Source organism: Diabrotica virgifera, chromosome 9 (assembly GCF_917563875.1).
Source record: "Diabrotica virgifera virgifera chromosome 9, PGI_DIABVI_V3a".
NCBI classification, from domain to species: Eukaryota; Metazoa; Arthropoda; class Insecta; order Coleoptera; family Chrysomelidae; genus Diabrotica; species Diabrotica virgifera.
The window spans coordinates 183,948,443-183,966,875 of record NC_065451.1 but is presented as its reverse complement, the minus strand read 5'-3'; the positions used below and the strand labels follow the sequence as shown (position 1 = coordinate 183,966,875).

Genomic DNA, 18,433 nt, shown 5'->3' with positions numbered 1-18,433 from the left:
GAGTTTTCTTTCTAGCTTCTATTTATTTCCATTATTTTTTATTTCAGTAAATATCAGTAGTTTGCTGTCTCTTATTTATTTTTGGACTTATTTGAGTATTCGAAACACTTTCGAAAGTTTGTTAACCATTTTGGGATATTGTTTTATGTATATATTTTTTGCGAGATTTGTTTAACGCTTTTTATGCACAGTGTTTAACGAACTATAACACATTGGGAACTATTTTCAACAATTATTTATAGTGTTACTGTTTTCAACAAAGGACCCCGCAACATTCCTTATGGAAAAGTGGCCCCGGTCAAATTTATAGTACATTATTTCACGGTTTTTGCTGTAGATTTTAAAAAACCGCTTGGATTGACATGAAATTTGGCATACGCATAGCTAATATGTCAAAGAAAAAGTTATATGGCGTCGATGTGTGCTTTTGCCCTGAGGGTGAGTTTCACCCCATCTCGGGGGTGAAAAAATATATGTCCAAGTTAAGTCCCGAAATGGATAAACTGACTTTAAGCAGCTTTTATCCTAGAGAGTTTTTCACCAAATCAATACTTTTAGAGTTATTTGCAAGTGAATATGTTCATTTTTCAACAAAATAACCACGTTTTTAGACGGTTTTTCGCAAATAACTCAAAACGTAAGCATTTTGTCGAAAAAAATATTCTTAGCAAAACTATAGCCTTTTTTTTTTTTTTTTTGACTGAGGGGAACGCTCATAGCAGACTAGGGAAGGTGTCCCTAGTACTGTTGGACTCGGACAGGAGAGGAGAACACGCTAGGATGCATCAACCACATGTGATCAGTGCATCCCGCGTGCACCCCATAGCCAGCCGCCTACCAACTAAAACCACCCCCTTTTCCGACCCGGGATATCCCTGGACGGGCTCTGTAGAGAGCGATGCATGGGGATATCCCAAGCTGCCTGAAGAAGAAAAATGTCAGAAAATGTTCATGGCCATACTCCCACCTAGGAGCGGTAGGAGATGGGGAGGATCTAACCTACTGGTAAGTAGGGGTTGCGTTCATGTTTTTTTTTTCTCTTCCCGCTACCTAAACGCGGTAGGGGAGAGGTAGTGTCTCTTCCTGCAGGTGACGGCCTTGCCTGAAAAATGCCTACCAGATGCGGCAGGGCTTCATTGGAGCACTCTCTGATCCTAGTAGGATCGAAAAAACCATGCAGGAAGAGATCAAAAGGATCATTGGGGGCGTCCCTTGAAGTAAGGGTCGCCTTTTTTACCGATATTTAATCTACTTTCATATTGTAAATTTTTTTTTTTTTGCACACTTGTTCTATACCGTCCCTATTCTACACCATATAGGCATCACGTGCTTCTATACCCTAAAGAAACCTACCTTACCAAAACCGTTTTTTTTTTTTTAATTCCCATTCTGTTCCTGCCGTTCTAACACAGATTTCCGTTTAATGATGCGCGTCACGATCTCCACGAGGAACTCGAAGTCCGCCTTACTGCCTGTGGCGCGCTGCAGTATATTTTCCGGGTTTACGTCGGCTCCGAATCTGCCGTACAGCCTGGCCTGTTCGCCAGCGAACACGCCGCACCGGAAAACACAGTGCTCTGCGTCCTCCCTAACCGAACAGGCCCGGCACCGATCATCTTCCGCCTTCCCGATCCTATGGGTGAATGCCCGGAAGGACCCGTGCCCGGTCAAAAATTGCGTAAAGAAAAAATTCGTCCTCTTAAACTTGCAGGTATACCATGACTCTACATTTGGAATCAGTTTCTTAGTCCATTGGGCCTTAGTGATTTCCGCCTCCCATTCCTCCTGCCAGTCCGTCAACAGCCGTTGACGCGCCGTTGCCCTTACATCTGGTAAGTGGCCATGCCGATGCTCATACATGTAGACGCGTTCTCTGGCCAGGAGGTGGATGGGGGGGGCGCCCGCAATCACCTGTAGAGCCACGGTAGATGTGGTCTTATAAGCGCTGACCACGTTTAGAAGAGGTTTTCTCTGTGCCCTGTTTAGCATATCAATGTATTTACGATGACGCAGAACCCCGACCCAGACCGGGACCCCGTAGAGAAGAGTAGACTGTGCGACGTGCAGGTACAGTCTTCTCCGGGCGCTGCTCGGCCCTCCGATATTGGGTGTTATTTTCCGGAGAGCTGCGCTTTGCGCCTCGGCCTTCCCTACCACCCTTGTGAGGTGTTTGGTGAACCTCAGTCCCTTGTCGAGGTCTACGCCAAGATATTTGGCACAGAGACTCGGAGAGACCCTGTCATTTCCGAACCGAAAGGACAGGTCCGGCATCTCTCTAGGCCCCTTTAGGATGACCACCTCTGTTTTCGCACCCGCAAGTTCAAGATCGCTCGCCCGCATCCAGGCATCCACCCGTCTAAAACATTCTTCCGCGGTGCTCACGATCTCCCAATAGTAGTTGCTGGCTACCAGGATAGCCAGGTCGTCGGCGTACGCGACCGCGGTGCAATCACGTCCGAATCGTATCTTAAGGACATCATCGTATAGGATGTTCCACAGCGTTGGGCCCAATACAGACCCCTGTGGAACACCCGCCGTCAACTTGATCTCGCCTCCCGTGAACGATACGAGTCTGTCGGACAGGTAACTCTTCACGATATTTATTAGGTAACTCGACAAATTGAGGGCCTCCATCCTACGGACTATATGTCCCCAATTTGCCGAGTTAAACGCGTTCTTTACATCAAACATAATGGTGACCGCCCATCTCCTCCAGGTGGTCCTCACCCCGTCCGTTATGAATTTAACAGCGTCTACCGCCGATCTGGCCCTCCTGAATCCAAATTGCCTATCAGAGATGGCGTTGGCGGCATCCAATTCCGCTTGTAGGCGGTTCTTTACTACGTTCTCGTAGAGTTTGCCTAGACTGTCAAGAAGGCAGATCGGTCGGTAAGCACTGGCCTCTTCCGGATTCTTTCCGGGTTTTGGGATTAAAACGAGGCGCGCCTTTTTCAAAACGTCTGGGAAGGACTGAGTCGCGAGGAGACGGGACATTATCCTCCTAACAAGCTCTGGCTGCGCAGCCACCAAGATCCTCACGGCCTCCGGCGGAACACGGTCCGGGCCCGGCGACTTGCCAACCTTGATCGCGTTTACTGCTAAGGCGAGTTCCATGGGAGTGACAGCTTCCGGATGCTCACACTCGGCGGGCACGAAGAACAGATCAGGCTTCCTGGGGAACAGGATGTCCGCGATTTCTCTTGTTCTCTCCTCGGTGAGTCTGTATGGGGTTTCGACCCGGAGGGTCTTAGTGGCGATGCGATAGGCCTCTCCCCATACATCCTCCTCGAGCGCATCACACAGATTCGTCCAGCACGTACGTTTGGACCTTCTAATCACCTTATTAAGCTCCTTCTTGGCCTGTCTGTACGTGTCCCTTGATTGAGGGGTTCTGTCCCTCTGTGCGATGCGTCTTAACCTGAAACAGATCTTACGAGTTTCTTGCACATCCTCGTTCCACCAATACGGGACCGTATACGGAACCAGACTGCGCCTCGTGCTCGCCGCATGCGCGCGTATCATGGCCCCTCTAAGGCCATCGAAGTCCCGGACCTCCTCGCGGAGATCCCTGACTCTACGTTCGAACGTTACCTTATCGAAGGTCACGACCTTTCTGCCGCCACCGATTGACCCTTTGGAGCCGATCTCGTAGGAGATATACTTGTGGAACGTGAAAAGATTGTCATCCAACACGTCCCACAAGGTGACCTTGCTGGCATACTTATTCGACACCAGCGTTACGTCGATATGGGTGCGCGAATCCCCCCTCTCGAAAGTATGTTTCCCGTTATTTACGGCGACCAAATCGAGAGCGGAGATCCACTCATTCCATACCTCTCCTCTACTGTCGTTCCTTGGGGAACCCCATAGAACGGATTTCGCATTGATGTCTCCAGCAATGACGAAATCCTTTTCCGCCGTAGCCATATCCACGATACTATCCACCTTATCCTGATACGTCGTCATGTTGACGTTAGGAGAGATGTAGCAGGCCACTATGGCCACATCAACGAGGTTGATCTTCACTACACCCTCCTTCCTTGTTATTTTTCTTATACCCAAGTTTTTATTGATAAGGTGGACAGCAACATCGCAGAGCGAATCCTGCACCCACCCAAACCTACTAGCAATATTCTTGTTGGGCTCCGGTACAATAACCATATCCGCCCCGATGTCCAAGGCCTTAGCATAGACCAAGTCGTGCGCCGTCTTGGCCCTTCCAACATTAACCTGGAGGATCCTGATACGCCCACCAGCAGTTGCCGCCATCGCGCTGGAGTAAGGAAGTTACCCGCCCAACAGTCCCGCAGGACCATATGCGAATGCGAACTCGATTTTTCAGAACAGAATGGGTCACCCCTATTCATCATTAATAGTGTTTACATTATCCTTACTATTGTCCTCGGAGGCCTCCTGCGGCGGAGGGTCTACGATTGGCGCGCTTTCTGTGCTAGGTGTTATCGTGATTAAGGGGGGAGGCGGCGTGAAGGTGAGGAGTTCCTCGATTGTGGGGACGCTCTTCCGGGCGGTGGATGGTGTGGACGTGCTGGCTTCATCCTTGGTGGAGGTGGATGGTGTGGGCATCGCCTTTCTAGGCGGTTCCAACCCCGCCGTGACATCCTCCAGCAGCCGATCGAACTGTTCCATGATATTTTCACTTTCCGGGAAGGAGCTCCCGTGGAAAACCTCATCGTCCATCTTCTCTAATAACTCTGCCGATGGAAGTCGCGTCTGTCTACTCTGTTGTTCTTGGGTAGCCTCTTTCGAGTGTACCGTGTTCACCTCCATGGGCTTCTCTTGCTGCACTGTGGATTTGTTTCTTCTCACGGGGCGCTTCCTCTTCTGCGTCGGCGGTAAGTTCGTCATTTCGGGCTCCGCCGCCTTCGCCTTCTGCAGTGCTTCCCGGAAGGCTGGGCACCTCCCGCTGCCTATTCGGTGGGGTTGTTCGCAAATCACACAATGCTCTTCCTCCTTGCATGCTTCGAAGATGTGACCTCTGCCGCCGCAGTTTTGGCAGCACCCCGTGCGGTCTGGCCCGTCACACTTATCCGTCTCGTGGAGGTAACTCCAGCACTTCTGGCACCTCTTGACTACGTGCCTCTTTTCGATGTCGCACCGAGCGAGTCCTATCTTAATATGTCCAATGTTCATCAGGCGGTCTGCCGCTGCCTGGCTCAGCACTACTGTCGCGGCCTTTGTGCTGTTCCTCATAGGCCTTATTTGTCTGATAATGAAGGTAGGTTCCCAGGAGCCTACCTCCATTGCGATTGCGTCTTTTATGTGCTGTTCCTCGGTGTTATCAGTCATCCCTCTTATGTGGATGACTGTCTGTCTTTCCGTACCAATTAATTTGGCAGCCATTCCTCCTTCACTGCCTACTATGGCACCCCTTATCGCATTTGCCGCTCCCTGATCCTTGTCCAACGTGATGAGAAGATTCCCATCACGCGTGCTCCTGAGGCTACGGATCGCCCCCTTAGCCTCGGAGCTCCCTACCGCCTTTTCCACCCCCCTCAGCAATTGGGAGTATGAGGTATCCTTTTTTGAGACTATGAAGCCGTACGTCTGCCGGTCCTTTCTGGTCGCTGTTGTATGGATTTGTACTCTACCGACATCCGTACTGGCGAAAATCGCCTCTGCCATCTTCCTCATCTCCTTCACCTCCATGTAGCTAAGGTGATGGAGTGCAATTGTGTCCCCTGGGGCCGCCTCCTCCCTAACCTGTTCCAAAACGGTCCAGATGTCTTCTGGGGTCTTCGCATTGGCTTTGATGATCTTTTCCTCTGTGGTCCTCCTCTCCCCGTCTATCCTGACCGTAGAGGTATTCTCCATTACCTCAAAGTCTCCCTTGAGGGTGGAGAGGGCCGGGTATCTATCCCTGAATAATCTTTGTATAGATTGCGTCATCGTAGGGTCATTCGCTTCAGGGACCACCACCTTTATTTTGCACCCCGAGTCTAATGGATTTTGTACCACTATGTTCGTCTTCCTAAAGATGCTCTCGGTCCAGTCGAACCGAGAGCACCTCGAGAAGTCCTCGTAACTTCGTATATCCTCCATATTCTTCATTTTGACCGCCCCAGGCGGTCCATGCCAGGCATCCGTCTGGGTACTTATTTCCCGCGTCCCCGTCTCCACCTGAGTCTCCGTGTTGACCATCATTTTCTCTACTGGAAGCATGGCATGCTTGTTCAGCCATATTTTCACAAGGTCCATCTTCTGCATGGAGTGACGCTTCACTAGGTTCTTGATAAGATCTGTCACCGGTTTCGGTGTCCTATGGTCTCTGACAGCGCTTTCACATTTGTATAGGATACCGGAGATTTCCTCAAGGTAGTCGATTAGCTCGACTGCCTCGTAACATGTTCTCTTTTTATAAATACTATCCTCTGCGGTAGCTTCCTCTCTTTCCTTTCTCTTCAAAATTAGTCCCAAAGGATCTTCGATAGAGTTCCTCCGGTATAGGCCTCGATTCCTTCCAGATTTGTCGCCCTGGTTGCCCGCGATTTTTAAGTTTTGTGACGAATACATATAGATCCCACGAGTAGCTAGGGAAACGCGTTTCGACCACCACAGAGCCCCGCATGTGGTGGCAAAACTATAGCCTATAAAAAAGTGAAAAAAACGGTGTATATATTAGGTCTTTATAACTAGCAAAAGCAGAGTTAAAAAAATTTCTAGCATCAAATGTAAGCAAGTTACGCTCAAAATAAAGTTGGTCTCTTTTGTTTTGGCAAAAAAATCAGGAAGATCACCCCCCCCCCCAATTAGCAAGTTAAATGAAATTAATCGTTACCGCTTCACAAGTTACTTTACTTATGTTGTGTTTATATAATCTGTAAGTTTCATCGATTCAAAGTGCTTATTTTTTAAAAAAATTGGTTTTAAAGTAAAATTTCTAAAAACTTTTTGCTTGAAAATGCTTTTTTTCAAGATAACTTAAAAATTGTTAGAGATACCAAAAATTTTAAACAATAAAAAAAGTCGGCTTTACATTTCGGAATATTTTGTATTTTTTGTTTTTCTGTCAGACAAAAATTGGTTAAGATTCGGTGTTTCTAAATTTGCATACACTCGTGACAAGTGACTCGTTCAAGCCCTATTATTAACTACAGCTCTTTCGAAAATAAGGACTTTTAACCGATGAAACTTACAGATCAATACATACGCGAGTAAAAAACTTGTGAAGTGGTAACAATTAAGTTCATTTGAAATGCTAATTAGGGGGTGATTTTCTCGATTTCTTACCAAAAAAAGGGACCAACTTTATTTTGAGCGTAACTTGTTTACTTTTGATCCAAAAAAATTTTTAAAAAAACAAAAATAAGCATTTTTTGAACACTTTAAAAAAGTTAAAATGAGTTTTTCCCAAAAAAGTGCTTCGTTTTTTGGTTATGGCACGTTAAAATATTCGATTTGGAATTTGACGAATATGACGGTCTGAAACCGTCTGAAAACGTGGTTATTTTGTAGAAAAATTAACATATTCACTCGCAAATAACTCGAAAAGTATTAACTTGGTGAAAAAACTTTATAGAACAAAAGTTGCTCAGAATTAGTCATCCGAAAAGAGACTCTTTTTTTCATGCATATTTACGTGTTGCATATGTATTCGTGGTCAAAATAAATGCATCGTATTTTAGTCTTCAGAAAAGCTTCGAAAAGTCCCCAGAAACCTGAAGAATAGCGATGGAAAATGTGCTGCTAGAGCAACATTTTTTTATGACCTGGAAACTAAACTTACGTGCATAGAAATCGGCACACTTAAAAATTTGGTCATTTTTGATGTCTTATATTTCCTAAACCTTTTTTACCAATTTAAGTAATTTTTTGAACATGTTATAGCCTGATCCTTTAACAATATCACTGTAATAATACTGTTGCTAAACAGGTAAATTTTCATTGTATACCGGGTATACCAATCAAACTGTGTTTTTTTTCTCAAAGTTTGCATCACCTTGTGGAATATTCTAGCATTTATAAAACACTGAAGTTAAACCCAACTATAGCCTCAGGATTTCTTAACATTATGTTTTTTTATTCATTCGTTTATGTTGGATAATAAAAAGTTAGGTACTTTAACAACTAGACATGCTCTTCATCAATACACGGTGTTTCTAAATAAGTGCGACAAACTGTAAGAGGTAATTCTGCATGAAAAATAATGACAGTTGGCTTTACAAGCGTATGTCCGCAAATGTTTCGTTTCCGAGATACGGGATGTTGAATTTTTTTCTTACAAACTGACGATTTATTTATTGCTTTAAAACCAGTTGAGGTATGCAAATGAAATTTGGTAGTAAGAAATAAGAGATAGTTATTGCGGATTTTTTGACATAAAATTAAGAATTTTATATTTACCATTAGCGTGCATACGGGTAATATGATCGGTCATATTACACGCATGCGCGCTAAAGGTTAATATTAATTTCTTAGTTGTATGTCAAAAAATGTGCAATAACTACCTCTTAAAACCCACTAAATTTCTTTGGCATATCTCAACTGGTTTCTAAAGCAATAAAATAAATCGTCAGTTTGTAAGAAAAAATTCAACATCCCGTACCTTGGAAACGAAACATTTGCGGACACACGTTTATAAAGCTAACTGTCATTATTTTTTTCATGCAGAATTACCCCTTAAAGTTTGTCACATTTATTTAGATACACCGTGTATTGATGAAGAATATGTCCAGTCGTTAAAGTACCTAACTTTTTTATTATCCAACATAAACGAATGAATCAAAAAACAGAATGTTAAGAAAACCTAAGGCTATAGTTGGGTTTTAATTTCAGTATTTTGTAAATGCTAGAATATACCACAGGGCGATGCGAACTTTGAGAAAAAAACACAGTTTAATTGGTACACACGGTATAAATGAAAATTTAACTGTTTAGCAACAATACTATTACAGTGGTATTGCTAAAGAATCAGGTTATAACATGTTAAAAAAATCACTTAAATCGGCCGCCAGGTTTAGGAAATATGAGACATCAAAAATGACCAAATTTTTAAGTGGGCCGATTTCTATGCACGTAAGTCTATATTTTATGGAACCGAAACCTGCCGATGCAGGTCCTTTGCAAGGTTATGTGTGGTCTATCATACTATATGGTTGTGAGACGTGCACATTAAAAACCACAATGCTTCACAAATTAGAAGCATTCGCATTGTGGTGCTATCGATGAATCACGCAGATCATGCACACTTCCAATTATGATGAAAAGTGGGGAAAAAGAGATGAATTGATAGAAAAAAAAACTTTCATGCTTACATAGTATTAGACAATCGTATATATTTACAGTAGAAGAATTATTTCGCTCAGCAACCTATAGAGAAAGGTTTCAGGAAACTGTAAAATGGTGATAGATAATGATTGAATATGGACACGGCATCTAAAGAAGAAGTAAAGCCTTTCATTCCTAATGGAATGTTTGATTCGTGTAAGTCTCTTATCGATTTCTCAAAGCTTTTGAAAATGTCTATTAATACTGCCTCATTGTGCCTTAGGCATCACCATAGGGTGCAATTCGTCTGTTCTTGGTTATGGCACGAAAAGCTGTCGGCAAAATATCACAAACTTTTACAGAAATAAACGTCTGTATCTAGACGGAGACTCAGCGCTGAAAAATCTCTTGGAATTTACTAAAGCTAGATTTTTCACAGTTGATTACTGTGAGTGTGTAGAGAAACATACGGCGGTCGGTCAAGCGAAACGTAGAACAGGGATTACTGAGAGGATATCAAAGTTGCTTTCCTACGAAGGTAATTAAATCCATTTACTAAGGCTGAAAATCAGTACACACATTCTAAATTGAATATAAATAAAAGTTATTATAGTCGGTCAGCTGTATGAAAGGACAGAGCCGGTCGGTCGGCCCCAATAGTCGATTGAGGAAATGAAGCATTTTGGCTCGCAATTTTTTCGTCCAGCATGGATTTACTTGAAATTTTCACAGAAGGTGGGAAATAGTCCAAGGATCATTTTCTATATCATGCCGCTATTATACGCTAAAACCTTGGGGGTGGTTGCCACCCCATCTCGGGGGTGGGAATTTTTTATTACATTATAACCATGTTATTCGATGGAAAAAGTGATTCTAAGAAAAAAATGTTTTTTACATTTTCTTCGTAAAACTAATATTTTTCGAGTTATTCGCGCTTGAAAATAACAGTTTTTCGACGAAAAAATCGACTTTTTAGAGGGTTTTTTGAGAACACTTCGAAAAATATGCATTTAATCAAAAAAACTGTAGATGTCAAAATTATATCTTTTAGTAACACAAAATTTTTTTTTCCAATAATATCTTTAAGACCAACACAAACCGAGATACGGCATGTTAAAGGTTAGCTTTTTTCGTCAAATGCACAATTTGAAATATTCAAAGCCAAATAATGGGAAAAAAATTGCATTTTTCGTGGAAAGCTTAAAAATAATCTTTTTTCAAGTATACCATTAGACCTTTAAAAAAATAATAAAAAGTTTCTAGCATGAAAATTAAGTGACTCATAATCAAAAAAATGTCGGTACCTGCTTTTCTCTACGAAAAAATCAGTGAAAACAACCCCCTAACTACCTTCCTAATTCAAAATTGGTTTTCATCTTTCTGTAGTTCCTTTTATATTTATATTATCAATACACTCAAGGAGCTTGACCTATTTAAAATGCCTAATTTTGGAAAAATTGGAGTTTAAAGTTTCTAGCATGAAAATTAAGTGACTCATAATCAAAAAAATGTCGGTACCTGCTTTTCTCTACGAAAAAATCAGTGAAAACAACCCCCTAACTACCTTCCTAATTCAAAATTGGTTTTCATCTTTCTGTAGTTCCTTTTATATTTATATTATCAATACACTCAAGGAGCTTGACCTATTTAAAATGCCTAATTTTGGAAAAATTGGAGTTTAAAGAAAAATTAATTTTTTGCAATTTGGTATTTTTACCTTTTACTTTAAAATATCTCCGAAAATCCTGAAGATACGAAAAAAATTATAAACTACTAAATTGTATCTTTTTTAATGGCTAAAATTACCCTGTTCATAGATTTTCATTACAGTGAATAGTTAGCCAGATATAGCTGTTTAAAACCTCTATTTACCAGCAAACGCCCCCTTATTCGAGCCCTTTAAACCCGCCCTAATTAAAAACTAAGGGATCTTACGGAATTTAATTTACACAGTCTTATAGCTCTTTAAAAATTCTACAAAATCAGTTTTGAAGAAACTTTTTATCGCTAAAAATATATAGAATATTTTTCGAGGTATTCTCAAAAAACCCTCTAAAGAGTCGATTTTTTCGTCGAAAAACTGTTATTTTCAGGCGCGAATAACTCGAAAAATATTAGTTTTACGAAGAAAATGTAAAAAACATTTTTTTCTTAGAATCACTTTTTCCATCGAATTACATGGTTATTCATCATCATCATCATTCTCTTTGCCTTATCCCTATGCGGGGTCGGCTTCCCTAATTGCATTTCTCCACACAATTCTATCTTGGGCCATATCAATGTTAATCCCCTTTACCAACATGTCCTGCCTTATCGTCTCCCCCCAGGTCTTCTTTGGTCTTCCTCTCCTACTCCTTCCAGGAATCTGCACTTCAGCTATTCTTCGTATTGGGTGGTTAACGTCTCGACGTTGAACATGACCAAACCATCTTAACCTATGCTCTCTCATTTTGGCATCAATTGGTGCCACACCTAGACTTCCCCTAATATACTCATTTCTAATTTTATCCTTCTTTGTCACTCCACTCATCCATCTAAGCATTCTCATTTCCGCCACATGCATTCGCTGTTCCTCTTTCTTTTTCACTGCCCAACATTCAGTTCCGTACATCATAGCTGGTCTTATGGCTGTTTTATAGAATTTTCCCTTCAGCTTCATTGGAATTTTTCTGTCACACAACACACCACTCGCTTCTTTCCACTTCATCCATCCAGCCCTAATTCTACTGCATGCATCTCCATCTATTTCTCCATTACTCTGTAATACCGATCCTAGGTACTTAAAACTATTGCTTTTTACAATCATTTCACCATCCAAAGATACCATTTTATTTGTAGTAGCTCCATCTTTAAATGAACATTCCAAATACTCTGTTTTTGTCCTACTAAGTTTTAAACCTTTTTCCTCCAGAGTTTGTCTCCACTGTTCCAGTTTTTGTTCTAAGTCTCTTTCACTATTTCCTACTAACACGACATCATCAGCATACATTAAGCACCATGGAATGTTACCCTGTATTTTCGCTGTTATCTGGTCCAAAACTAATGAGAATAAATACGGACTAAGCACAGAACCTTGATGCAATCCTACTTTCACATGAAATTTATCAGTCTCTCCCACACCTGTCCTAACACTAGTCGTTACTCCCTCATACATATCCCTCACAATCTTTACATATTCACCAGGGACTCCTTTCTTATTGAGTGCCCACCACAGAATCTCTCGAGGAACTCTATCATATGCTTTCTCAAGATCAATGAATACCATATGAGCGTTTGTTTCTTTACTCCTGTATTTTTCCATCAACTGCCTTATAATGAAAATTGCATCTGTTGTTGATCTACCCTGCATAAAGCCAAATTGATTCTCGGATATTTCGGTCTCTTCACGTATCCGTCTATCAATTACTCTTTCCCATATTTTCATGGTGTGGCTAAGCAGTTTTATAGCCCTGTAGTTTGTACATTGTTGTATATCTCCCTTGTTTTTGTAAACAGGTACCAGTATACTGCTTCTCCATTCGTCTGGCATTTGTCCAACTTCCATAATTCTATTAAATAGACCTGCTAGCCACCTTGTTCCTGTCTCTCCCAATGCTCTCCATACTTCCCCAGGAATATCATCTGGTCCTACCGCTTTTCCTTTCTTTATTTTTTGAAGCGCTTGAGCCACTTCCTCGTTGGTTATTTTGGTGACCATTGCTGCTACTGTCTCCGTTGACTCTACAGGCTGTCTGTCAAATTCTTCATTTAATAAGCTGTCAAAGTACTTTCTCCATCTCTTTTTGACATCCCTTTCGTGAACTAGTATTTTATTATTTTCATCTCGGATACATCTAATCTGATTAAAATCTTTTGCTTTCTTTGCTCTCTGTTTGGCTATTTTATATATCTTCGTTTCGCCTTCCCTGGTATCAAGTTGATCGTATAGGTTTGAATACGCTTCTGCTTTAGCTTTTGCTACTGCTACTTTCGCTTCCTTTTTGGCGACCATATAGTTTTGAAGATCTATGTCCGATCTGGTTTCGTGCCACTTTTTATATAATTTTCTCTTCTCTTTTATGTTTCCTTGTACTTCATTTGACCACCACCAAGTCTCTTTATCTTCAAACTTCTTTCCTGACGTTTTCCCAAGTATTTCAATAGCCGTCTCTCTAATAATATTGGCCATTTTTCTCCAAATTGTGTTAGGGCTTCCTTTCATGTTCCAACATATTTTTTCTACTATTCTTTCCTGTAATATGAATATAAATTATGTAATAAAATGTAATAAAAAATTCCCACCCCCGAGATGGGGTGGCAACCACCCCCAAGGATTTAGCATATGATAGCGGTATGATATAGAAAATGATCTTGGACTATTCCCTACCTTCTGTGAAAATTTCAAGTAAATCCATGCTGGACGAAAAAATTGCGAGCCAAAATGCTTCATTTCCTCAACAGACTATTGGGACCGACCGACCGGCTCTGTCCCGTCATACAGCTTACCGACTATAATAACTTTTATTTATATTCAATTTAGAATGTGTGTACTGATTTTCAGCCTTAGTAAATGGATTTAATTACCTTCGTAGGAAGGCAACCCCAGCCTCTCAGTAACCCCTGTTCTACGTTTCGCTTGACCGACCGCAGTATGTTTCTCTACACACTCACAGTAATCAACCGTGAAAAATCTAGCTTTAGTAAATTCCAACAGATTTTTCAGCGCTGCCTCTTGGTCTAATCGCTTAGATGTCGATTTTCGAAATCAAAATACTATCTGACCTGTTTCTCTGTGAAATTTCCTTAAAAAAATATTCGGTTTAAATAAATTCACAATCACAACTGAAATCACAACTAAAATGTAACTTCTACAGTGTTTGTTAATATCCAACAAAACTTAAAACCAATGTGTTATAGTTCCAGAGTTTTCGATGTTTCCTCAAAGGCTTAAATAACAAAAACCGCCAAATTTATTGTTACGGTTTTCCGATATTTTAGGCTTTAAAAACCTAGAAGAAGAAGACAAAGAAAACTGTCCATTAGGCGAAGATCTATGCGAAAAGATGAACGGTTTCCACGAAAAACTCATGATCCACGTTTCCCTCCAAGCTCTTTTAGCTCCGGTAGAAGAAGAAAATCCCGAAGAAGCTGTTAAGCCTGGACCGTTTAAGAAGTTGTATAATTTGATAAACGCCGTTAAAGAATTGGAAGAAGAGAACAAAAGCGAGGTTGAAGAACCCGAGAAGAAAACTCCAGAGGAGATTTTCAGGAAGGTTCTGATAGATACTATTGTAAGATGGGCCGAAGAGACTCAGATTGAGACGGCTAGATTGGTCCAAGAAATGTTTAGGTAAGAAAAATTAATTACTACATATATACAGTCTACTTAAGTTGGACATATATGGTAAAAATTTTTATTTTTAATTTTACGAAAAATGTTATATTTTCTCTGTAATTTATTTCGCAATGTGGTCTTTCTTCCGTCAATAGGGATTTGCAGTATTCTGCCCACTCCGATATACTTATGGGGATTAACCTCCCCGTTCCATTGTGATCTATTCTGTGGTTTCCCATACATATCCATGCTTCAGATACTCGAGTTCCACCCATATATCTGTTTATTTCTTTACATTTTTTGAAATTATACTTCTTTAGGCAGGAGGGTGAATTTTTATTTTTGCGGGCACATGCGCACACCGACAGTATGGTATTAGTCGCTCAAACGTTATACGGGATCTGATTGGGTGTTAAAATCATCTGTCAATAATTGTTCAATATGGAGATTATAGATAAACAAATGTTGTGTATATTAGTTTTTATTGTTGTGATGGCAGAGAAAAAAGCAAGTTTATAATTGTAGTGACTTTTTAAATAGTTTTTAAAAGCGACAGGTACGTAATAATTGTAAATGTTTCAGTATCCTACTAAAAAATGAATCTACCAAAATACTATGTAATGCTTTGATTTACGTAATTTAGTTACCATCAAAATTTCTACCAATATTCACCTAATATATTGTTATTCCACAAAATATTCCTTAAATTCCACAAAATATTCCTATAATTTCACAAAAATCAAACTAATTTGATTAAATTCATATAAGTAATAAACAACTGTCAAAAGTTTATGGTGTAAACGTTCAGTTGGTATATGTTATTCCCACATGACAGATACGCGAAGGTGGCGCAATGTGAAAGCACTTTGATTTTCGATCGACAGGAAGTGGGTCGATCCCCAATGCAAGTTACTATTTTTTTATACATTTTATGATTGTAAGTATATTATTATATAATTTTTTTCAGAAAATACGTATTTAGTTAAAATTTTTGGCAACAATTATTGTTCAGAAATCATTTCTTTGTGGCATTTTTCAATGTGTTTGTGTGTGTTTTTTTCTTTTATTTTTTAATTTTTGGTATTGCTTTAAAAAAAAATTTGATAAGTAGTAAGTATTAAAATTAGTTTAATATTTAAATAAAATATAAATAAACTGTTTAAAGTATATTGATTTTGTTGAAATCATATAATAGAAGTATAACTTCTTACGTGCGTACAAAGTACACACATTCTTTTTATCCCATGTTTCGTTTTTTCTTTTGGTCACAGTTTTATTAACTTCCCTGTTCCAGTAAGTATGTTATCTAGTCTTCTGATTTTTGTGTTTGTAATCAGATTCGATAGGCTTTCTTATTGGTATCTACCAACTCTCTTATTTATTGTGATCACCACTCCGGATCTTGGTTTCGCTCATTTTCATCACAATATTTATATGATATTTCTTAAATTGTTCAATTTTTTTTTCCTAAAAATTGAGCTTTGTTAATACAAATACCTTTTTACTTTTTAGCTTGCTAGTAAGACAATACGACTCAGTAGGAGAGCTGATAAGAGCCTTAGAAAAAACCTATATCATTAACTCCAAAACCAAATCTGACGTAGCTGAGATGTGGATAGGTTTAAGTAAGATCAGAGCCTTGCTTCCGGTTCAAATGTCTCAAGAGGAAGAGGAGCTGATGAGAGAACGCTTGTGGAAATTGGTGAATAACCATACATTCTTCCAACATCCCGATCTTATTCGTGTCCTGCGAATTCATGAGAACGTAATGGCTGTTATGATTAATACCCTTGGCAGAAGATCTCAGGCTCAATCAGACGCCAGTGCTCAACAACAAAACACGGAAGGAGAAGTTGCTACCAAGGAAAAAGTAAGTAACCTCAATATAAGGATCTATTGCTCATACTATACGTATTTATCTTCTTTGGAGTTTCAGCGGACATTAGCTATATTGTTCGTCCGCTATAACTTTCCCATGCGTCACGATTAATTTTCAAACAAATTAAGTCAAAACATAAAGTGAAACGAATGTCGATGTGTATATACATTTTGTATACTGTATACTACACACATCGGAGTACGTTTCAATTTATGTTTTGACTTAATTTGTTTGAAAATGAATCGTGACGCATGGGAAAAGATATAGCGGACGAACAATAATAGTGTTTTTCTGAGTCACATGATTTGTTATTTTTAGGATACGTCTCATGAAATGGTTGTAGCTTGCTGTCGATTTTTGTGTTATTTCTGCAGAACCGGTCGTCAAAATCAAAAGGCCATGTTCGAACATTTTGATTTCCTTTTGGAGAACAGTAATATCCTCTTAGCCAGACCAAGTTTGAGAGGATCAACTCCTCTAGATGTGGCTTATTCTTCCTTAATGGAAAATACGGAACTGGCCTTAGCTCTTCGTGAGCACTACTTGGAAAAAATTGCAGTTTATTTGTCTAGATGTGGTCTTCAGTCCAACTCTGAACTAGTAGAAAAGGGATATCCTGACTTGGGTAAGATTAATTTTAGAACCAGCAAGATAATTTCAATATAAACAAACAATATTGGGCTTTTAAGTCCTAGGTTTTCATTTGGAGACTTGGAAACTAATTGTAGACCTTACAGGGTAGATAACCAAGTTATTAGACCACAGGTAAGGTGGGTAAAATAGCCGGAATAAATTGGAAGTATGTTGCTCAGGAAAGGGATCGATGGATGTCTAACAATGTACGATTAGAAGGCTAAGAATAAGAAGAACAGCTTTATGTCAGGCCAATTGATCTTCTTCTTCTTCTTATGCAATCCACTAATGGATGTTCGCGATCACGTTTGACCATTTTTCTCTATCCCTTGCAGTATGTATTAGGTCTCCTATGTTTTTTATTGCAAAATAAACTTTTTGTATTGTATTGTATTGTATTGTATTTTTTAGTCCTGTCCATTGTTTGACATTACGGAGCCATGCCATTTTCTTCCTGCCCACTCCCCTTCTTCCTTCGATCTTTCCTTCAATGAAGGTTTGCAGAAACTGATATCTTTCATTTCTAATTATGTGTCCCAGGTATGCCGTTTTTCTCTGTTTAATTGTGCACATCAGTTGTCGTTCTGTACCAATTCTTCTCAGGATTTCTTCATTTATTATTCTTGCGGTCCAGGGAACTTTAAGGATTCGTCGATAGATCCACATCTCAAATGCCTCTAGCTTATTCATTGTGGTTATTTTTAAAGTCCATCCTTCCATGCCATATAGGAGCACCGACCATATATAGCATTTTGTGAATCTTAATTTGTGAAGGTTTAGGTCAAAGTCAGAGTTCGTAAAGACGTTTCTGAATTTCATGAATGCACTTCTGGCTCTTTCTATCCGACATTTAATTTCCATATCCGACATGCAGTCTTCACATAGCCAGGTTCCCAGGTACTTAAACTTTCTTACGCGCTCTACATCTTGGTTGTTATATGCTAGTCTTGCATTTTGATGTTGACATAATTGACGGCTGATTATAAGGAACTTCGTCTTTTTTATGTTGATGCTAAGTCCCATGTTCTCGCTATGCTCTCCAATTTTATTAAGAAGGTTTTGGAGGTCTTCTATATTGTCTGCTATTAAGACCGAATCATCCGCATATCGTATATTATTGACCCAGGTACCATTCACTTTGATGCCGCTTTCGCATTCCTCAAGAGCTTCCTGGAAGATACTTTCTGAATATAGATTGAACAGTAGTGGGGAGAGAATGCATCCCTGTCTTACACCTCTAAGAATTTTTTGAGCTTGCGTTGTTTCATTATCCACCTTGACGACAGCTGTTTGATTCCAGTAAAGAGCCTCTATGCAACGAATGTCTTTTTGATCTATGTCGAGTTGTTTTAGTATATGTACGAGTTTATGATGTTGTACTC

The 18,433-nt window shown here is 40.0% G+C and overlaps 1 protein-coding gene across 7 annotated transcripts in view; it reads left to right on the top strand.

Moving 5' to 3' along the window:
- The window catches only part of LOC126891831 (ryanodine receptor), a 285,318-nt gene that overhangs the window by 127,720 nt on the left and 139,165 nt on the right, over nucleotides 1-18,433 (top strand). For 4 of the 7 annotated variants that reach the window (XM_050661140.1, XM_050661142.1, XM_050661138.1 and 1 more), the window contains 3 exons: nucleotides 14,203-14,554; nucleotides 16,052-16,409; nucleotides 16,737-17,043. In XM_050661140.1, coding sequence (XP_050517097.1) covers nucleotides 14,203-14,554; nucleotides 16,052-16,409; nucleotides 16,737-17,043 — 1,017 coding nt within the window. The remainder of the gene's footprint in view (nucleotides 1-14,202; nucleotides 14,555-16,051; nucleotides 16,410-16,736; nucleotides 17,044-18,433) is intronic. The other 3 variants (XM_050661137.1, XM_050661136.1, XM_050661143.1) reach the window with 1 other exon arrangement.